Genomic DNA, 23,188 nt, shown 5'->3' with positions numbered 1-23,188 from the left:
CCTTGAGCCAATTCTCAATCCAATTACAAACTATATTTTCTAAACCTATAGTCCTTAATTTACCCATTAGACGTCTATGAGGGACAGTGTCAAATGCCTTTGCAAAGTCCAAAAACACTATATCCACAGCGGCCCCTCTGTCTAAGCTTCTGCTCACCTCTTCATAAAAACAAATCAGGTTGGTTTGACAACTTCTGTCCTTAGTAAAACCGTACTGGCTGTCACTTATAATACTATTTTTTTGTCACATAATCCTGTATATAGTCCCTCAATAGCCCCTCAAACATTTTTCCCCACGATGGATGTTAAGCTTACTGGTCTATAATTACCCGGGGAAGACCTAGAGCCCTTTTTGAAAATAGGCACCACATTTGCCCTGCGCCAGTCCCTTGGCACTATACCAGTCACTAGAGAATCTCTAAATATTATGAAGAGTGGGACAGAAATAACTGAACTAAGGGCCTGTTCACATCACCGATCATTTCCGTTCCGGGGTTCCGTCGGAGGGTTCTGTCGGGTGAATCCCGCAACGGAAAGTGAAACTGACAGCACAGAGTCGACTACGCTATTGATTCAGTCGGAAAACCGGAAACCAGCCGGATTGGTGACGAACGGAAAGCATTAGCGATGTTTCCGTCACCATTGACATCAATGGTGACTGAAACGGAAGCTGTGCTGTCAGTTTCACTTTCCGTCGCAGGGTTCACCCGACGGAACCCCGGAACGGAAATGAACGGTGATGTGAACAGGCCCTAAGCTCTTTAAGGACTCTAGGGTGTAACTGATCTGGTCCCGGGGCCTTATGCACATTTATTTTATTTTATTTAGCTTGGACCATATCTACATTCTGCCAATTCAGTATATCAACTGATATACTAACAGCACTGGCACCGGCTACATCAGCTGCTCTTTCTTCTGTTGTATATACAGAGCTAAAGTACCTATTTAGTAACTCTGCCTTCTCTTCATCCCCTGTGACCATCTCCCCATTACCAATATTTAGGGGTCCTACGCGTTCAGACCTTGGCTTCTTTGCATTTTAATACTTGAAGAATTTTTGGGGATTTGTTTTACTATCCTTGGCCACCTGCCTTTCATTATGTATTTGTGCTGATTTTATTACTTTTTTTGCAGATTTTATTAAGCTCCTTATAATGTTTAAAGGCTACAGCTGTACCCTCAGATTTGTATTATTCAAATGCCCTTTTTTTTTCATATATTGCCCTTTTTACAGAAGATGTAAGCCATGTGGGGCTTGATTTTAGTCGTTTATACTTGTTACCTATAGGAATACATTTTGAACTATAATTATAGAAAGTGGATATTAAGATTTCCCATTTATCATTTGTCCCATTATTTGACATTAGTTCTTCCCAGTCCATATCCTGAATTGCCGCCCTCATCCTGGGGAAATTGGCCTTCTTAAAATTAAGTGTTTTTGCCCTCCCAGCCTGCGTTCTGTTTTTTACAGTATAGGTAAAATGTAACCATATTATGATCACTGTTACTAAGGTTTTCACGAACATTGACATTCCCAACAAGCTATGCATTATTAGAAATGACCAGATCCAACAGAGCTTCACCTCTAGTCGGGTCTTCCACAAACTGGCCCATAAAATTTTCCTGCAACAGGTTGAGGAAATGTCTCCCCTTCGCAGTTGAAGCCGAACCATGAAACCAATTAATATCCCGGAAATTAAAATCTCCCATTATCACTACAGTACCCGCCTGTGCAGCCCGCTCCATCTGTTTATATAGCTGACCTTCCATCTCCTCAGTTATATTGGGGGGTCTATAGATTACACCAAAAGTAATTTTTTTTCAGTGTTTACCTGCCTTTCTAGTTCCACCCACAAGGTTTTAACCGCCTCACAATCTGTACCCTCTAATATCTCTTTCACACTCACCTTCATATCACTTCTCACATACAGACATACACCACCGGCTTTCCTATTTGCACTGTCGTTCCAAAACAGTGTAAAACCCTGTAGATTTACAGCCCAGTCATGAGAAGAGTCTGGCCATGTTTCAGCAACACCAAGTATATCTATATGTTCCTCCAGTACCAAGGCCCCTAGCTCCCCCATTTTGCTTGCTAGACTTCTGCCATTTGTGAACATACACTTTAACTTGCATTTCAAATTGCCACGTTTGGTATCAGAAATGTGATTATTTTACATTATTTGGGCATTGTTATTTTCATTGCTGTTTTGTAAGGAAAGGATCTCCTTATCCTGTTGTCTAGTCCTCTCCCCACAGTCTATTTCTCCCCGCACCAATATAGTTTGACCCCTCTCTTACATGACACCTGACAGATCAGATCCCACACTTCAAGCCCAGATCCCACACTTCCAGGCCCGTATCCCTTTACATTCCTTCTAGTCACTCCTTATTAATATTTCCTTTGCTTCCCTCTGTTTCTTTCTATTGTTCCCTCTGTTCACTTTCCTTTCTTCTTTCCTTTTTTTCAGTTTAATAAATGCATTAAATTAGTCAGGCAATTAAAATAGTCACTGTAATAACATGTATTGATAAACTTAAAGGGATTGTCTTATCTTGACCACCCCTTGCCATATACCATATTAGGGCATATGGATGCATAGATGGGGGCCCCCTGCACAGGATCCCCCTCTATGATCCAGAGTGAAATGCTGTAAACAAAAAGTGGACCCGGTTGTTCATGTACTACATGGTTGGCCCTTAATTTCAATGGCCGGAATGTAATACCACATTTCTCCTGCAGTGGCCACTGTAGGGAAACTGTATGGCTAGTGGCAGCCTACCCCGGAGATAACAACTGATGACTGGGGTCTCTCAGCTGCAGCAATTAGTTAATTGCCGGGCTGGCTTCAATTGAGAAAAAGGATGTCCATAAACCCCTTTAAAATAAGGGACTCTATGTTTCATATAATGACTATACAATTAAAAACCTACCTCTAAGATGCGACCCCACACCATCAGTGTAAGTTAATGCAGAGGAGATAAAATAACAGCATTCAGTTAACATACAAATTTTTAAATGTCACAAAAAGATGACACAGACTATAATGAACCCAAACTAATGTACCTGCTTAGAGATTCCAGACTGGATTGACATCTCTGAAATTCTTGTTTTATTTTCTCCAGTAGATAACTGATCTCATCCTTCTCCCTCTTTAACTCATGTCCTCGTCTCTCGGAGTCTTGCAGACTCTCCAACAGCTGCCTCTTGGTGTCCTCCACAGACTGTAGTGCACTCGCCAATTCAGAGAGCAACTCCTGAACAGAAAAGTAGTACGGTGAGTGGCACAAGGCTATGTATAGATTGTGAGGTTGTGCGTGCCCACATCTATGTGGTCCAAAGCCACGAATAATATTTAAAACACTCTTTACAAAAATTCATATTGTTGTGAACACATACCTGTGTCATAAATGCATTAAAAACTATAGGTGTGCTGAGCAATAACTTGGGAAATGGACAACAGATAAAATATTGCTGGATAAATAGTAATTTATAGTAGATAAATCTACTATAAATGACTTCCAGTGAGGGCTCATGCACATAACCGTACTAAGGATCGCACAGTTCTTAACGCTGTACCTCTGATTTTATACAGAATCAATACTGGCTCACATGCAAACAGTGCATCAGAATCTTTTTATCTATTAAAAAGAGAAACAAAAGAAATTTACTTTATATGAATTGGGAGGGGGCAGTGAAAAGAGTTTAGTTGGGGGGGGGGGGGGGGGGTTGCTAAATTTGATCATTGCCCCAGATAAAGGAAAGCCTATCTACACCTTTGTCCCCAGAACACTGAATTGCCAAGTTTTTGGAACCAGATTGAGATGACATGATCAAAAAGGAACGCCCATGATCGATAAGAACACTCAGGAGGGCCGTGGCGTTCATTTATGCTTTACTGGTACGGAGGGGCTAATGTGTGTCGGGAAAACATTTCCTCTACCACTACACTACCAGCAGCAGCCTGAAACGCTGACAGTGGCAACAGGATCGTTGGATTCATGTGATGTATGCCAATTCCTGACCCTACCAATCGCAAAGTGCAGCAGAAATTGAGACTCATCAGAGGCAATGCTTTTCCAATCGTCACCTGTCCAGTTGAGTTTATGCCCACTGCAGCCTCAGATTCCCGTTCCTAGCTAACACGAGAGGAACTTCTCCAAAGTCTACCTATAGTCCCTCCATGGTCAACATCACTGAGATCATATTTCTTCCACATTCTAGTGTTTGGTCTGAGCAACTAATGCACCACTTTACCACGTCTCATGCTTTTTTTTCATGCATTAAGTTGCTGACAAAATTAATGGATTTAAGGCATTATTGAGCAGATGAAGGCACATTTGAAGGTTCTCTGACAAATCTATATTTTGACGGAATTATATCACAAATCCACTATTAACTTGAAGAGTACCTCCAGTCTTACTGACATTATATAGAAAAAGAATTATACAGTAGTACAGGAGTGTGCACAATCGTTATTTTTCTAAATGACTTGTATTAGTGATTCTGCTTCTAACTACAGCACAGACTGTCTATAGTCCGTGCTGCCGGCGGCTCATAACTCTGCAGTAAGAGACGGAGCGTCCTGCTCGTCTCCATGGCTCCCGTATACAGAACGTCCGCCAGCGCTGTATGATCGCATTACATATTATAGCATTGGCGGCCGTCCTGTAAATGGGAGACATGGAGACAGAACAGGACCCTCGGTCTCCTAATCCAGAATTGTGAGCCGCCGGTTGCACGGACTACGGGCAGTCTGTGCTGTAGTAAGAAGCAGAATCGCTAATACAAGTCATTTAGAAAAACTATTATTGTGCACACTCCTGCACTAAATTGTTTTTCTATATAATGTCAGTATAATTGAAGGTAGTCTTTAAGATTCTTTCTTATGTAAAACTGTCCCATAATGAATTTGTATATGATCCTGTCTTACTTTCTCTCTCTCCTGGCGTCCCTGCAGAGCATCCTGAACTGCCTTTATGGCCGTGTCTTGTCTATGTGGGGAACGCATACGAGTTGGCGATCTCCTGCTGGATGGAGATACAGAAAGTCTCATTTCATCAACAACATGCGCGTCTTCTTCTGCATTTATTGTATCAGGGTTTGCATCTGCTTGACACATCTGAAAATATTAAGAAACACTTGTCACATATTTTATACACAAAGTAAGAAGTCCAAATAATGGATCATCCTGTATTAACGTTAGTACGGATGTTTAATTCCAGACTGAGAATAAAGATTAGCAATGTTCTCCATTAGCAATGCTTGGAGAATACTTTCATATTGTGATAGGCGGTGGAACAGAACTGAAGATGCAACACAGGGTTATCTTTACTTGTATCACATCAGGTAACGGAGAAATGAGGAATTGTTTGCTATGATCCTCATACCTTGCTCCAGTTGTCCCTGACTGGGGAGTCTCTAACAAGCAGTGGCTCTTGCTTGGCGGTACTTGAGGTATCCATGTATTTCATAGATGGCCATATATCACAATGGTCGCCATGTAATATTAGATTTCAACACAAATGGCTTCCCTTGACAAAATCCCCTGTTAAGCAGCTCCCATATAAAAGGGGTTGTCTATAATGAGACAACCGCTTAAAAAAAGAACTGTCCAGAGTGGAGTAGAGCAGTTCTACTCAGTCATTGACACCTTTTCCTGTATGTGCATACAATGATAGCTGTCAATCACAGCGTAGGACCTCCCACTGGACTCTTAACCCTAGAGGGTGCAAAGATTTAAGAAAATAAATTACAAGTTACACTGATTCTTTTCCCATACAACAATAAATCAATCTACACAGCTCTTTCTAATTTATAAAACGCTGCCTACAGATAGGATAATGTGCTCAACACGACACATCCCCCTTTAAGTGCAATGTTTAAAAAAAACGGAATAAAATGAAGCGGCTCAATGACTAGGCTCATAGTTGAAGAAAAATGTGAGAGCTGGTAAGATACATGAATAGGTTAGAACGCATAAAAATAATAATTTTGCTCTGGGTAATATACTCAAAATACCAGACATTTTTTAATGGATTTATTATTACTGAAATATAAGGCTGAATATCAATTGAATAAAAGTTTTAATCATTTTCAGTTACAGGGACCATTGATGAAAGTCCCAATTTTGGAAACCCACGCGTACAGTCTAAAAAGAAAGTCAATATTTGTAGTGATGTTTTCAAGATCTCTGCTTGCAAATATTCAATGGAAGCCGTCATTGTTTACTTCTAGAGAATGATAATCTTTCCTGATCATGTGACACAGGTGTATGGAGTGTAAGGGTATGTGCACACACACTAATTACGTCCGTAATTGACGGACGTATTTCGGCCGCAAGTACCGGACCGAACACAGTGCAGGGGGCCGGGCTCCTAGCATCATAGTTATGTACGACGCTAGGAGTCCCTGCCTCGCTGCAGGACAACTGTCCCGTATTGTAATCATGTTTTCAGTACGGGACAGTAGTTCCACGGAGAGGCAGGGACTCCTAGCGTCGTACATAAGTATGATGCTAGGAGCCCGGCTCCCTGCACTGTGTTCGGTCCGGGACTTGCGGCCGAAATACGTCCGTCAATTACGGACGTAATTAGTGTGTGTGCACATACCCTAACAGTACAGCTATCAGATCTCTATATTAACAAGATCCCCTGTGTGATCACCACATGACTGGTCCATCCTCTAGAAGACTATATAAAAAAAATTTACAACTTTTTTTATTACGCAAATTTACTGGAACCGGAAAACCCCTTTAAATCCCTGTGGTCTTTGAGATCATTGGTAAGAACGTAAAATATTGATTTAGGCTGCGGAATTTGTATATAAAACTTGTACATTATACATTACCAGGCTACGTACCTGCGTGATGGCATGTAAGATTTGCTGCAGTGATTCGCATTCCTCTCGGACACCTTCCAGCTCCTGCCAGGTGTTACAGCCTGCGCTTTCCTGCAACAAGTAGGACAACGACGACTTATGCACGTACGATAGAAGTGTTTTCATCTTTGCAGGTCAATTTTCTACTTATTATAGTAAAGAGGTCTTTACATTATAGCATCTTCTCTTAAACTTATATCGCACCGTTAAAATGTATATTATGAACTGCTCTTTCAGTACATCATTGGGGGCTCATTATACTGGATCCTCACTACAAGGATTTTAATAGAAAACCCAAATAAGATCTAAAAAAGTGTAAAGCCAAACTTGATTTTAGCTTAAACAAAAAAAACCTGCACCAAAACTGCATTGTGCGAACTACGTCTAAGGCCTGATTTACACGAGCGTGTGCGTTTTGCGTGCGCAAAAGGCACTTAGCTGCGTGTGTCATCAGTGTATGATGCTTTTCTGTTTACATTCAGAGTTTGACAGTTGTTGCGCGAATCACGCAGTTCGCACGGAAGTGCTTCCGTGCGACCTGCGTGGTTTTCACGCACCCACTGACTTCAATGGGTGCGTGATGCGCGAAAAACGCTGAAATATAGAACATGTCGTGAGTTTTACGCAGCGGACTCACTCTGCGCAACACCCACGGACAGTCTGCACTGCCCCATAGAGTAATATAGGTGCGTACGACACGCGTGAAAAGCACGCGCATCGCACGCGCGTATATTACGCTCGTGTAAATGATGCCTAAGAGTCTGAGGATTCCCATAGAAAATCACTCCCATCATTTCCACTAACTGAGGGGAAATCTTTTAGATCATCCACGGTGGATTATGTTACTATAGTGTGTGTTTTTGATTTACAACATCACATGACCTGATTAATTGAACATGTAACCTCGATTACGATTATTGAATGATTATTTAGGCCACACCCCTTTTTGCATGCCATGCCCCCTATTTGCATGCTACGCCATTGAACTAATATTTATCCCCCTTAGCCTGCTGTATACAATATACCCCCTGACAATGCCCCAACACATTATATTGCCCCCATAGTGCTCCCCACACCGTATAACACCCCATAGCTGCCCCCACACATTATAATGCCCCTATTACTGCCCCCACACAGTATAAAGCCCCCATAGTGCTCCTAACACATAATGCCACATAGCTGCCCAACACAGAATATAATGCCCCATAACTGCCCTCCACACAGTGCAGAATGGCCCTAAATGTAGATGAAGTCCTGAAGATGCAGATACAGTAAACCCGGAGAAAATAATTGATAAAACCGAAAATCACAAGATGACGTTGATTAGTTGTGCTGAATTTCGATTTAGATTATTTTTTGATTAATTTCCCAGCCCTAATATATATATATATATATATATATATATATATATATTGTATATTCTGGTTTTGAACTGTTTAAGTTCTGCTATAAAAGTAATGGCAAAGTAATCACCACTCTCTCCAGGATTATATTCGAATAGGTCACTGTTTGCAACTTCACCTGGAAAAAAATGTCAGCTATGAGTGACCTAATGTTACACAGAAAACCTTGTTTCACTCATTGCCTCAGATTTATGACCATTTTATTAAGTGTCTGCAAGTGACAGTGTTAACAGAAAATCCCTGGAGAGTGATGTTAGAAAGTGTCAGTCAAGAAAAGTAATCGCTCTGTGAAAATAAGCTTCTCTCAGGACCGGCTCATGGGACTTCACAGGGAATACATCTTCATTAGCCGAGTGTGAAGAACCATGTTATGGATAAGCTGATCCCTCCATGAGGGGTCCAGAACACACCTGCAGGCATCTGACGGGGTGAAAGTTAATGGTGTGGTATAAAGTAAAAAGTTCTGTATAATAAATACTTTTTTATTTAACTCTCTGACTGCTGATTGTAGGAAGAAACAACTGGGTCGTGGGCGAGCAAAACGAATATATGGACATTTCATAAAAATGATACATATAGGACGGAGTCGTTTCATGCCTGAGCCAGACACAACTGATATTGTGTGATAGTCCCTTTAAAATATCACTGGCTCGGGTAGAATCCATGCATAAATACGATACATAGATATGTTGTAAAAACTAACGCGTTTTGTCCTTTGTATTGGTTATGAAGACAATCTCATGCCTAAATGCACCAGTTTGCAAGTCTTTATCAGCTTCAACATGATTTTTTTTATTTTTTTGTTGTTGAGATCAGTGGTAGAGCAAAAATAGTGCCTCACACACCAAAAAATAGTGTAAAAAAAAAAAACAGGTAAACCCAGCATAAGAAAAAAAAAGAAAGAATATCAAACCTTCTTAGGGATCTAGTAAACTTACTAGTCTTTGCTTTTCCTTCTCCATCCTATTGTTCTCTTCTTTCAACTTGTCAACTTTCATGGACAGCTCCTTGATTCTGTCAGAACATTTTTTTAATGAATTTTTTTTATAAAATCATATAAACATATAAGCGTTTGCTGACAACATTATTAAAAAACAACAATAAACCAGAAAGAGAAAAAATGGTTAAAAACAAAATCACAAACATGCATGTTTCTTTAGGAAATCTAGAAGTAAGGCCCAAGATCTCTGTTCGTCTTTTTAGATCAAAAGAGGATCAGATTGTGAAAAATGAGAGAGCGGAAACATTCTCTAATATTTCCTCATTTACCGATCCTTCTTATGACGGATCGGTAAATTATGACCAGTACCGATCCCACAGGGGTTGTCACAGTTTTCCCAGATTCCTAAATGACAGACATGTATAGTTCGTTACAGATAGACTGGAATCAAAGAAAGCTGAGTGACAATCCCTGTCGGAGGTAATGGTGGCCATCTATGTTGCTTTCCCAGGAACAGGAATATAAGAAAAGATTGAATATAATTTTGATAAACTGGAAATCACTTTACATAAACACTGCCTGCTCAGGTAGCCCTCCCCAATTTACAAATTGAATGATGGGTTCACATTTTTGGGTAGACTGACCAGCACTTCTCTCCAAAAAATGTGGTAAAGAAGAAACGGAACAGAACTCCAGACAGGTGCTTTGCGGAGGAGAATTTATTAACAGTGGACATACATATCATATACAAACAATAAGTGCAGCAATGTTTCGGTTTATTTAAAAAAATGATCTCCTCCTTCACCACCCAAATGTTTATATTGTCCCAATACATCTAAAATGAAAAATAAAAAAACTTTGCAATAAGTCTTTATTAAAAAATTCCTATAATTTTGTTTGTATAACTCCTGTACAGGTCTATATACTCTCTTCAACATTGAAATTGCAGCACCAAAAAAGAAAAGTTTTGGAATTGTGGAAATCACAGGATCAATAGACATGTTAATGATATGCAAATGATAAAAAAAAATGGAAGCAAAATATTCCAAACATATTGACTTATTCAGTATCTAGAATGAGCGCTACGCGCAGAAATACCCGCACTTACACGCCTTGGCATGCTATAAATGAGGTTATTAATGGATGTCTGGGGAATCTTATGCCACGCTGAATGCACTTGGGCACGCAAATCATCAAGATTGGTTGCTGGCATCTCCCTTTACAATTGCCGACCAATGACGTCCCAGATGTGCTCGATGGGAGATAATTCCGGAGACAGGCCATGGTAGCACGTTTAGCCCACGCAGGCTGCTCACAGTAGAACGAGCAATATGCGCCCTGGCGTTGTACTGTTGAAAAACGGCTTCTGGGACACTTTGGAGAAATGGCCGTACCACTGGTTACACGACCAAATCAATGTACCGCTGAGGTGTTAGTGTACCTGAAATGAAGACTAGAGGGGTCTGGCTACCATAGATTATATCACCCCGCACCATAATTCCAGAAGTAGGACCGGTCTGACGTTCCCTTGTGAAGGCCTCTTCATGGTGTTGCCCACGTGGTCTCCAGACCAATCTCAGGCTATCATTGAGTCCTAGACAAAAGCGGGACTCGCTAAATCGCTGAAGAGGATAGACCTCCATTCCAGCCTCTACTGCCGTCTTGCTATGCACCATGATAGCCTTTGAGAGCAGTGGCGTGTGGTCAATTGAACACCTGTAGCTGGACGTTTGACTCTTAGTCCAATGTCGTGCAAATGCCTACTGATGGTTTGTGTCGACACTGGTTGCTGTCCTAGGTTTGGGATGTGACTTCCAATTTTACTAGCAGTACAGAATGGATCACTACGCGCCATTCTTCCAATCAGACGATCCGTCCGTGCAGAGGTTCGCCTCCGCGTGCCTCTTGCTGTCATTACCGTTCGTTGATGTTCTCCCAACCTCCGGGACACGCAACGTTAAACAGTGCTGACATCTTAGCCTAGGAGCGCAGCGATTTGCCGGAGTGATAAACCAAGGTCTCTCAGTTCAAGGATTCGGTCCCACTCAGTTTGCGACAAGTGGAGATAACTAGCACGTCGACGAACAGGAGGCATCACACAATCATCCCACACCACTTGATCCGATGTTTGAGATTTCATGTGGCTAAAATTTTTTGCTTTCAATCTGGTTTTTATGCGCCCCAATGTTGAGGAGCGTATTTCCATGGAAAGAGACAAAAAACGCTGTGTAGTCTGATCGTGCAGTCATATCTGTCCTCTACTACTTGCTAACCTACCGAATGTACGTTTGTTGGATCAGACTACACAAAGTTTGTTTACTTCTGTTTGCAGGAAAACATATAGGTCTGCATGGGAGCTGTAAAAAGAAAATTACAAGACATTATATAATAAATACCTATAGCAAAGTTGCCTCTTTTTCCATTATAAATGCATTGGGACAATATAAAAATTTGGTTGTGAATAATGGACATAGCCTTTAAACCATCATCAGTCTGGAATGGATAGTGTCTGGATATGTCAGTAGGACACGATGAATTCTAGCTTGATGAATTGTTAAAGGGTAACTAAACTTTCAGAAAACTTCTGACACATCATAGTGGCATGTCAGAAGTTTGGATTGGTTGGGGTCTGAGCACTGAGACCCCCACTGATCACTAAAACAAAGCGGCAGAAGCTGAGCCGCTTTGTTTCTGATTGGCTTTTCTCGATGTAATGGTGTACAGGCAAATAGCCTTTCTATTGAGTCCGTACACCGTTATCTCTGCTTTTTGAGAAAAGCCGATCAGAAACTAAGCGTTTCAGCGCTCACCCGAGCGCTTCTGCCGCTTCGTTTTAGTGATCATGGGGGTCTCAGTGCTCAGACCCCCACCGATCAAAACTTCTGACTTGTCACTATAACATGTCTGAAGTTTTCTAAAAGTTTAGTTACCGTTTTAAAAGGGTTTTCTGAGACTATAACATGGATGGCTTATCTGCACTTATTCACTAGTGTTGTTTGCACATGATACAGATGTGTCCACCCTCACTTTTGTTTGAATTTGGTTAAGGACTTTAATTTATCATGAAATGTGTCCAATACAACATTGCGACATTCTTGTAAAACTCTTGATAGGCTGCAAGTCACATCACAACCACTGGGTGGCTACACGTATACACGTAGCATAGACATCTCGTGACAGAGTATCACAAAATCATGTTTTTTTTCAAAGCTGCCCATCTTACGCCACACATCACAGTAAGGGTATGTGCACACACACTAATTACGTCCGTAATTGACGGACGTATTTCGGCCGCAAGTAGTGGACCGAACTCAGTGCAGGGAGCCGGGCTCCTAGCATCATACTTATGTACGATGCTAGGAGTCCCTGCCTCTCCGTGGAACTACTGTCCCGTACTGAAAACACGATTACAGTACGGGACAGTTGTCCTGCAGAGAGGCAGGGACTCCTAGCATCGTATATAACTATGATGCTAGGAGCCCGGCTCCCTGCACTGTGTTCGGTCCGGTACTTGCGGCCGAAATACGTCCGTCAATTACGGACGTAATTAGTGTGTGTGCACATACCCTAAATGTTGAGATAAGAATAAAGGTAAGGAACGACACATCCGTGTGTATGTATACTAATAACAAATCCCCCCAAACAGACCATCTGTCCGGAGTGCTGCTCTATTGCTTCTTTACTGGAAACCATTTTATAATGCAGACAAAGAAAACATATTTTGGTGCTCACCTGCACACTGTCAAAGCGGAAACTCATTGGTTGAGCCAAAGTTCATAATCATCTTAAAGGTGCTGTACAGGACCAGACAAACATGGCTGCTTTATTCCAAAAACAGCGCCACACCTGTCCATAGGTTGTGTGTGATATTGCAGCTCAACACAATTCATTCATTGGAGCCGAGCTGCAATACCAGACACAAACGATGGACACATGTGGTGCTCTTTTTGGAAGAAAGCAGCCATGTTTTTCTAATTGTGGACGATCCCTTTAGTCTATTAGTCACATTGTTGAAGTCGCGAGAAATATAAACCTTACATTGACTGCCATGCATAACTTTCATTACTTGAGGCTTCCACAGCTTGTGGGGACAGGGAGAGGTGGCAGGTGTCAGAAGCTATAGAAATGAAGCTTATAATACACAACGATTTGTGGAATGTGTGACGCCAACGCATTGTCTACATTTTTCTGTTCATTTCAAGCATCCGGTGAAATAAAATGTCTAAGACGGCATTAACCTCCGATTAAGAAGTCTACTTGCTAAACAAAAGTATGGTGACGTGGAAATCACAATTTAAAGCAGTGAATCACCGGCCGATAATACCATCTCCTGGTTTCAGAGCGCAGTCTACGATTAGGAGACAATGGGATCTATTTATCCTGTTCCTGAGGAGTGTGTAAAGCCTTCGTGTTCCCTTCTGCATGCGTCCTCATCACTCAGTGGAGTTCAGGAGGTTAGGATCAATGCTGTTACTTACACAGGATAATACCCTGGCTGCTAACTACGGATTACAGCTTACTTTGTCACACGCAATAGATCAAATGTACTCAATTAGACATTCTTACCACATAATTAATACTGATAATAAAAATGTCCGCTATAAAGCGATAGAGGTCGAATATAAGCCTTTATTCTTGAATTTCATGCATGGGTAAAGAAAACAAGAGGTCGTCCATTTACGTTAAAGCAAGTATGAAGTTATGGTCTTAATAATGATATAGGTTTACTTCAAGCCATTTACTTTCCTAAGGCCTAGTTCACACGTAGCTTTTTTATTTATTTGGCGTGGTTTTTGAGAGACGGAAACCGCACCAAAAGCAGCAGAAATCACCTCCCATTGATTTTAATGGAAGACGGAGGCGACTTTTCCCGCAAGCGGAAAAAAAAAGCTCACAGGAAAAAAAATGGGACATGTTCTTTAATCAGGCATTTCTGTCTCTGACCTCCCATTGACATCAATGGGAGGCAGAGAAAGCGTTTTTTGGTGCTTTTTTTGCCCGCGGGGCTCAATGAAGGAATTTTCAGGCAGTGTTTAGACATACCCTAAGTGTTGGCTGTTTGGCTGCTTTTAGCTCTGAACCATTATGGCAAAACTAATATTGGTGACATCAGTTTAGTTACATTGTCTACTAGAAGTCAGATCTGATGCTCAGGATTCTCCATTATCAATTTTTCACGTTCTTTACACTGCAGCTCTGCTTGTTCAGAAAGGTTGTTTTGTATTGTCACCAACCCACCACAAGGCCAGCAGAAAGTCAATGTATGGAGAGTAATATCCAGAATGAAAGGAACCTAGTTACTAATTAACCATTCAGAAAAAGATGATAAGGTAACTTCCAACGTAAACGAGGGTAATTGAACCTCAAAAGGTTTGGGATCGGGAGTTCCTCCTTAAATAATTTTATTTCCACCAGAAATTTAAAGTGTACCTCCAATTTTGTAGTTAATCCCTACAAAAATCACCTTTTAGTATTTAACAAAGACATCTCTGAAGCTTTTGTTGGCCGTCACATGGACGCATGTATTTCAATCGGGTTGTTCACACGGCCGTTGTTTTAACGGACCTTGTGAAGGGTCCGCGAAAAAATAGGACATGTCCTATTTTCGTCCATTTTCATCACAGATCCCACAATAAACTCAAGTCTATGAGGGATCCGTGAAAACGGGTCCCCCACGGGTGCGACTCGGATGTGAAAAACGTCCGTTTGCCCCTGAATCAGGCCTAAGAGACAGCACATGCTGACCAAGTGGCAAATTGCAATCTGTTCTTGAGGAATTTGACATTCCAGTGTGGACAATCTCTGCAGAATTCTACGCTTCATTGGTAAACCACTGCATGAAATTGTTTGATCACAACAGGGTGGAGCACTGGAACTCTTGAGTCATTTTACGGAATGTCTGGTCTTGCTAAAATATAATACTGGGAGCTTCTACCTGGAGTTCAGTTCCACTTTCTCAGCATCCCACTGGCTCTGCAGTTGAATCATTTGTCTCACTTTGTCTCGGAGCTGCTGTTCCAGACGGGCTGTATGAAGAGACGCCCCGACAGCATTTTGAGAAAGGCGGAGATTTGAGTCCAAATTCAGACAGGCTGTGTGCATGCGCCGTGAGCTACGGGATATGTCTGCCTTCATTTCAGCAAGACCCCTGAAATTTGAATAAAATACTGTTTAAAAAATACATTAAGTAAATCACTACTTATTTTATGTTTAGTAAAGTGTCCATTGTGCAATGATCATTTCATAAATCCTTCTGTCACATTATAATCACCTTATACCGTATACATGTATATTCTTTACCTCTCAGCCATAGCACGCATGTCCACAAACTGATTGCGTACTGTTGCTGTCTGCTGCCACAAGGTCAGGATACCGTTATGCTCACTGCCCAGGTATGAGGTAAAAGTCTAAAAAAGATCACATAAGGGGTTAAGAAACACTAAATAATGTAATAAGTAATACTTTTAACATATAAAGTGTCCAATCTAAATTTGCCAATAAACAGACGACAAATAATTGGTTGGTGAATTTAGAAAAGGGCGTTTATAGGAAAAGAGGTACACTGGCCAAGCTTGCAAACGTGTGGGTCCAACGGCTTGATGCCTCTCATCTGGTATCCAGAGAGTTAATGAGATTCCATCTGGGTCTCATCTAACATGTTATTTGGCTCTAACAAATATCTGAATGCCCAGGGCTTGTAGGCTCTCAGGGGGAGGGGGGACATCTTTGGCTCACAATGAGTGATGACTAAATTGTGGGGATTGATATGCTAGATCACTATAACTAAATTAAGGAAGGAGAGATATCATGTTATTATATGTATATCTGAAATGCCCTTTCTTATGATCATATATAAAAAAACGAAGAATATGATATTAGAAAAGGCTTGTGGTATATGCTATGAACCATTGCAGTTTTTGAATTTTTGTATACTTTTGTACTAGGACTATGTTTATGGGATTGTGGTTGGGGAATGTTTTGTATTGTTTTGTATTATAAAAAATTAAAAAAATCAGTAAAAAGTTTCTGAATTTATAAAAAAAAAAACAGACTAAAAAGGTCATCCCTTTAAATTAACTCTTTCTACAAATATCACTGATATAGATTTTCGAGGGAAGAATGGGAAGCACCAAGTGGCTTCTCATGTGTAAATCAGATAAAAAAAAAGTGCACGTTGCATACCCCCACATTGCAGTTTGATGGTCAGCCTGCGTCAGGGCTCCGTTTCGCCGTTCCGACTGAGCTTTCCGTTGGAACGGAGCCCTGACTGACACAAACTGAAACCGTAGGTTTCTGTTTCCATCACCATTAATTTCAATGGTGACGGATCCGGTACCAATGGTTTCAGTTGGTCTCCGTTGTGCAAGGGTTCCGTCGTTTTGACTGGATGAATACCGTAGTCGACTACGGTATTCATCTGTAGTCATAAGTGATATGTTAAGGAACTAAAAAGAAAATATTAATGTGGTTCCATGAAATAGTGAATCATAGCAAATTCTACAGTTTAAACTAAATGAAAAATCACCTCTCTTTCTTTCCTCCACTCAGACTCTCGCTGATCGAACTCATCCTGTGATCTGTGCAGGTCTGCGGTCAGTTTTCTCATCTCCTCGGTTAGTTTGTCATTTGCTAACTTAAGCTGATCCATCTGCTCCCGCAGAGTCATGTTTACTTGTGCTAGGCTGCTGCTCCTGCAGAAATGTAGGTATAAGGCATTATTTTATTACATCAGATGCATTGTAATAACACTGGCTCCATGTAATTATTGAGCAATTTCTCTGTTAGTATAACTTGAAGGGGTTGTCTGCTTTAGAAAACCCATTTTCAAATATTATCAGTTAATAGAGGAGGTTCTCCTATTCAGGACCCTCCTCTATTAGCCAGAGCGGAGAGCAGCTAAAAGAGCGTTTTTTGCTTTGGAGGACACAGCACATCCATGCGTTACATGGACAGCCCACTGTATTCTTTGCTGGCTGCTATCAGCCAAATGGCAGAATTTTTTGTGCCATTTGGGCTTATAGTAGTGTAGACCTGTTCCCATACCATGCTGACTTTAAACAGGACAGCATAGTATGGTGACAGATCAACTATAAGTTTTTATCATTAGATTGTGTGGGACTTGAAGTAAAGTGTGTACATTGCTGTGTACAAGATTTGTTGATGTAGGATTGTCCTGATCATAGGATTGTTCTGATCATAGGATTGTCCTGATCATAGGATTGTCCTGATCATAGGATTGTCCTGATCATACCTCTGCTGCTCTTCCTCCAGCCGTGTGAGGGCATTCTTAACCTCTTTGCTGTGATCTTGATCCATCCTGTGAAGAGTAGACTCTGTTGAATCCAGTTGTGACTGTAACTAATAGAAACAAAGCTTATTATATAGGGAGGAAACATACTGTTAGAAATTGTAATCCTACATTTTCTACCATGAGGGCACACCTAACTCAAAAACACCTAAAAAATGGATGAAAGACCAGTGGATGCCCAGGATGCTTCTGTGTGACATTGGTTGAAGCAAGAGTGCTTGGTTTATATGCATACTTATATTTGACTGTTATTTTGGACTTTTTCTTTCATTATTGGTCTAGTTTTCAACCCTGCTGCTAGTACTGAATATAATGCTGCTGCACTGAATATAGGCACTTACTGTTCATTTAAGTCTATGCCAGAGATATCAATATTAGCTCAGAGATCATGAGATCTCACAGGTAAAAGGCACAGGGGCAAGGCTCTCAGACGACCTTTGGGGGTTCCTTCATTGAAGCAATCAACAGGAGTCCTGGCTATTGCACCCCAATTATGCCCTAGTGAAATGGCATAGGTTTGTTAGAACTGGAGGGTCAACTTATGTCATCACCACATAGTAATAACAAGTTGAATTTATAGTGATTCAACCACTTATTAAAGTGTGAATTTAGCATTTTAAATGCTACATGCAGAAATCGACCAAATACATTGCATTACAGAACAAGAAGTGTATAGACATTAAGCCAACAAGGAAGGTGGGAGATTCCAGCTCTGAAGCCTTCAAAGTTGCGAATGTAGCTCTGAACTATAAAGCCAGGATCACTCACAAATTTTGATGCCGTTTTTGGCTCAGTGTTTTGGACACAAAAGAAAGGAGATGCATTAGTCTTTTCTTTATACCTTTCCTTCCTTTTGGATCCATTTCTGGATTTGGCTCAAAAAACGACATCAAACTGTGTGTGTGTGTGTGTGTGTGTGTGTGTGTGTGTGTGTGTGTGTGTGATCCTGACCTCATACAGGATGTAAATCAGTATCAAAACAACCTCGGCCTCATATCAAAATTGTGTAATTTTTCCCTTTTTTATTGCTGCACCGTCGAAAAATTTCACTGAAAAGTCGCAAGTGTTTTTACTGTGCTTTCCGTGCGAACTGTAAAACCGCTGTAAAAACACATGTGTTTTTGCAGTTGGCAACTTCGGCTGCACGTCAAAACCATCCCGTGTGAATACACCATAAAAAAAACAATACTTGGATTGTTGCCCATAGCAACTAATCACAGTGCAGCTTTAATTTTTTAAGCTGCTGTGGAAAATTGAAAGCTGCACCAGGGGCGTCGCTAGCATCAGGCTTTTGGGGCCCGGTGCCCCGGATCCATGGGTGTCTGTCACATAATGGCGTAGCTATAGGACTCGCAGCGGTCGCAATTGCGACCGGGCCCCCGAAGACAGGGGGGCTCCGAGGCCCCCCATACTGTGTCTTTAAACAGTTACTATAGTAACTGGGGTCTATGTATTAAACTACACGGGCCCGTTACTTACAGTATACTTACCCTCCTCGTTCCGGAGTGCAGCAGAGCACGGCCCACAAATGCGGGTGGCTGTACGCAGCCAGCCGTGCCCGTAATCACGGACAGTGGGGCCTTAGCAAAAAATCGCCACCAAAAACGCCATTAAAAAATTAATGAACCATTTCACGAATAAACTGGCCAAAAATGTCCACACAAAAATATGTGTGTGAAGTAGGCCTAAATACAGGTTTGTGCTAACAGCTACTTTCTGATACACACTGAAAATTACTGAAAAACACCATGGAAGATTTTTTTCGGCAAAAAAAACCAAAACACAATATTGAGCACACCTGTAGCCTAGCGGTGGGAGTCAGGCATTCACCCTGAATATACAATACAAGAGAAGACAAAATGGGAAAGCTTTAGCACGTTCACATGTGCCGTCAGTCACCGCAAGTGCTCAGTGGAACAGGCTGGAAAGGATTTAAGCAAGACATTAATGTTTCTGCAGCTGGCGGGACATGATCTTGGTGCCAAGGACGTTTAAGTGTAATCGTAAACATAGTTTTTAACCAGGTTATTGACAGACTGAAAAACCTATTCAGACTTGCTTAGCACAATATTGCTAAATATTTTTCACATTCCTAACATTTTAAAAACATAAGCTCAATAAGCTCTGTGTAACAGGCTCATCATACAATATTTTCTTGCACCTCCCATTGATACCCTAAGACTACAGCGGACTTACAGGATTTAGTTGCTTCATTGTTATCAAGAACAGGAAACGGCCACGTTTATAAATGAACAACTATTACGGCTCATGCGTGCGCGCGCGGCCACATTACAGCTTCGTGCATGAGCCGTATATTTAGTGCCAAGGACAGGATCAGAACTTGTTCTGGGAGACACGGAGAGTCATTTCCAAAGGCAGGCTTTGATAAAGGCTTTCCTGATCTCCAACTATATACAATCTTGTCCTTGCCACTTAATATATGGCTCACGCATAGCGTCGTAATACAACCATGTGTCTGACTGTGGTTATATATGTTTCTATATAGAAGGGTTCATGATTGAAATTACTGGCAGAATTTGTAGTTACTCAGTTTCCCTTCGTAATTATTCAGACTTCCAATTGAATAATCTATCAGACATTCTGTATGTTACGGAGCAGCCTGAACATGTGCAATTGTCTTATTAAGGCTAGGTTCACGCTAGCGTTTGTTTTTACAGTTTTAGAAATGTATACATAAAAAAGAAAGGACCTTACGGAGGATCAGCAAAATGAATTAAATCCTATAAAAAATAAACAGTATCCATCCATGGAGTCATCGGGTTTCCGATCAGAAACAACCCACCTGTCTAATGTTTTCTTGACACACATTTCCCAGATGAGGCTGCGCTTCACTTACCGATAATTTGCGCTGCTCACTTTCTGAGGTTTTCTCCAGGAGTTGTTGCTCTAGTTCCCCACATCTACTCTTATACTGTAAGACCTGGAGAACAAGTACAGGGTTCAGTATCAGAGAGTGATAAAGTGATTGCATATTGTAGATGGACAAGTTGGCAGTGCTACTGACTTGTACCATTCAAATGTTATTAATGCTTTTAACTTATACCACACCTTGCAAAAATGATTAAAGGGGTATTCACACTATAAACCTTTAGACACTTATGGCATATTCGACGGCAGATGTCTGCGGAAAAAAGCATCCGCATGTTGGATTTCAAAATGCTCGATCCTTTGTTTTCACGGGTGATAAGCCGCCGCCAGAGGTGTCTGACAGCAGCTTATTCCCCTCTCGTCATTGAGAACACATGCATGCTTGGCCGAACAGCTATCTAAGGTGTATGGCAACATTTAGAGGGAACATTGCCCCTTTCCACTTTTTTTTCATCAAATATTTTTTTATTAACGTTTTCTCAATCTATATACATGAAAAAAACATTAAACACCCCCTCCCTCCCATTCCCACCCCCTGCTCAAACTAGAAAACTCTCTTACAAGAGATACATCGGCATGTCTCCATACTTCAAGCAGAAACCTCAAAGGACTCTGCACATTAAATGTTCAATATCATATCACCTCCGCACCCATGTTCTATCCAACACGTAAGGGTACATGAGAGGTACAATACAGAATTCCAAAGCATATCATACAAAGCGATATCATAGGAGGGGAGGGCCAGAGACTAGCAGGAACCCCCAATAGCCCCAATCGATAAAATGGACAAACAAGTGCTCTGTTTAGGACCAGCGCAACTGGAGCAAAGTCTGGTGTATCTAACAAGGGAGCCCAGAGATCTTCAAAACGCTTAGATTTGCCCCGTCCCAAATACACATTTTTTTCAAGCCGAAGCAAAGCACCCTGGTCACCCTGGATTTAAACTCTGCAATCTCGGGGGGAATCGGTATCTTTCCAATGTGCTGCTATCAGCTTACGGGCCTTATATAAAAGTTTCATAACCACCAGTCTCTGCCGCTCCGTCACAGGTAAATCAGAGGTATATCTCAGGATACAGATAATTGGGTCCAAAGCAATTGTACACTTGTACACCTGACCTATAAGATCCACCACCTTTCTCCAAAAACCCCTAAACCGCGAGCAGCTCCACATAATATGCATAAGGTCAGCGCCCTGCTCTGCACACCTATAACAACATGAGTCCCCTTTATAACCCATCTTATGAAGAAGAAGAGGGGCCCTATACACCCTATGCAGAAGGAAGAGTTGGGAAAGTCGATACATTTCACTCAAGGACGTGTTAGTGACTGATTCTAGAATGTCCTGCCAAACCTCTTCATCAATCTGACCCAGATCTCGCTCCCATCTTTGCCTTAGATTAAGAGGCCTAGCTTTGAGAGTGGAATCTAATAGGGATACATACATCAAGGAGATTATGCCCTTAGTGTTTCCGGGCTGGGCCAAAACAGTGATAAATGAAGTATGAGATGTCTGGGCCATGCGCGTCAATCTATTCTGTTGGTCATAAGCGTGTCTAAACTGTAGGTACCTAAATAAACTAGATTGAGGGAGACCAAATTCTAATTTTAGGTTTCAAACGTGCGAAACACACCATTAGAAAAAAGATTTTGGAGGGTTCTAAGGCCTCTACGCTGCCAATCCTCAAACCCTTCTAATTTATCAAATTCTTTATAGAAAGTATTTCCCCAAATGGGGAATAAGGAGTACACCCCACTACTCCCACTATAGCTTTGGCTCTATCCCAGACCTTATAAATCATAGCCAGTGTAGGAAAGCCCATCCTGAGTTCTCTCAACCGCCCAGACTCCAGAACCAAAAATAGCTGTCTCGCACCACGCTAAGTAATTTCCCTACTGCAGTAGATGGTGTCTCCGCTCCCCGCCCTCTGAGATGTTGCAGCTAAGCCGCAATATAGTAGAGCCACGCAGGGACGTAACTAGGAAAGACTGGGCCCCATAGCAAACTTTTGACTGGGGCCCCCCCTCCCCTGGGTGTCATATAACCCCCCCCCACTTGTAGATCGTGCCTTTTTTACAGCCCCCCTGTAGATAACGCCATACAGCCCCCCCTGTAGATAGCGCCATACAGCCCCCCTGTAGATAGCGCCATACAGCCCCCCCTGTAGGTAACACTATACAGCCCCCCCTGTAGATAGCGCCATACAGCCCCCTCTGTAGATAGCGCCATACAGCCCCCCTGTAGATAACGCCATACAGCCCCCCTTGTAGATAGCGCCATACATCCCCCTGTAGATAGCGCCATACATCCCCCCTGTAGATAGCGCCATAAGCCCCCTCTGTAGATAGCGCCATACAGCCCCCTCTGTAGATAGCGCCATACAGCCCCCTCTGTAGATAGCGCCATACAGTCCCCTCTGTAGATAGCGCCATACAGCCGCCCTGTAGATAACGCCATACAGCCCCCATGTAGATAGCGCCATACAGCCCACTCTGTAGATAGCGCAATACAGCCCCCTCTGTAGATAGCGCCATACAGCCCCCTCTGTAGATAGCGCCATACAGCCTCCTCTGTAGGTAGCGCCATACAGCCCCCTCTGTAGATAGCGCCATACAGCCCCTTCTGTAGATAGCGCCATACAGCCCCCCCTGTAGATAGCGCCATACAGCCCCCCCTGTAGATAGCGCCTTACAGCCCCCCTGTAGATAGCGCCATACATCCCCCTGTAGATAGCGCCATACAGCCCCCTCTGTAGATAGCGCCATACA

The 23,188-nt window shown here is 41.9% G+C and overlaps 1 protein-coding gene across 2 annotated transcripts in view; it reads right to left on the bottom strand.

The window, feature by feature from the left end:
* Nucleotides 1-23,188, bottom strand: part of CROCC2 (ciliary rootlet coiled-coil, rootletin family member 2) — a 149,254-nt gene that overhangs the window by 44,380 nt on the left and 81,686 nt on the right. For both annotated transcript variants that reach the window (XM_075861357.1, XM_075861358.1), the window contains exons 5-13: nt 20,389-20,472; nt 17,475-17,581; nt 16,749-16,914; nt 15,524-15,630; nt 15,159-15,371; nt 9,222-9,297; nt 6,863-6,952; nt 4,935-5,123; nt 3,068-3,258 (exon numbers count right to left, since the gene is read on the bottom strand). In XM_075861357.1, the coding sequence (XP_075717472.1) occupies nt 3,068-3,258; nt 4,935-5,123; nt 6,863-6,952; nt 9,222-9,297; nt 15,159-15,371; nt 15,524-15,630; nt 16,749-16,914; nt 17,475-17,581; nt 20,389-20,472 (1,223 nt within the window). The remainder of the gene's footprint in view (nt 1-3,067; nt 3,259-4,934; nt 5,124-6,862; nt 6,953-9,221; nt 9,298-15,158; nt 15,372-15,523; nt 15,631-16,748; nt 16,915-17,474; nt 17,582-20,388; nt 20,473-23,188) is intronic.

Source organism: Rhinoderma darwinii, chromosome 4, assembly GCF_050947455.1.
Source record: "Rhinoderma darwinii isolate aRhiDar2 chromosome 4, aRhiDar2.hap1, whole genome shotgun sequence".
NCBI classification, from domain to species: Eukaryota; Metazoa; Chordata; class Amphibia; order Anura; family Rhinodermatidae; genus Rhinoderma; species Rhinoderma darwinii.
This window is presented reverse-complemented; position numbering and strand designations above follow the sequence as displayed.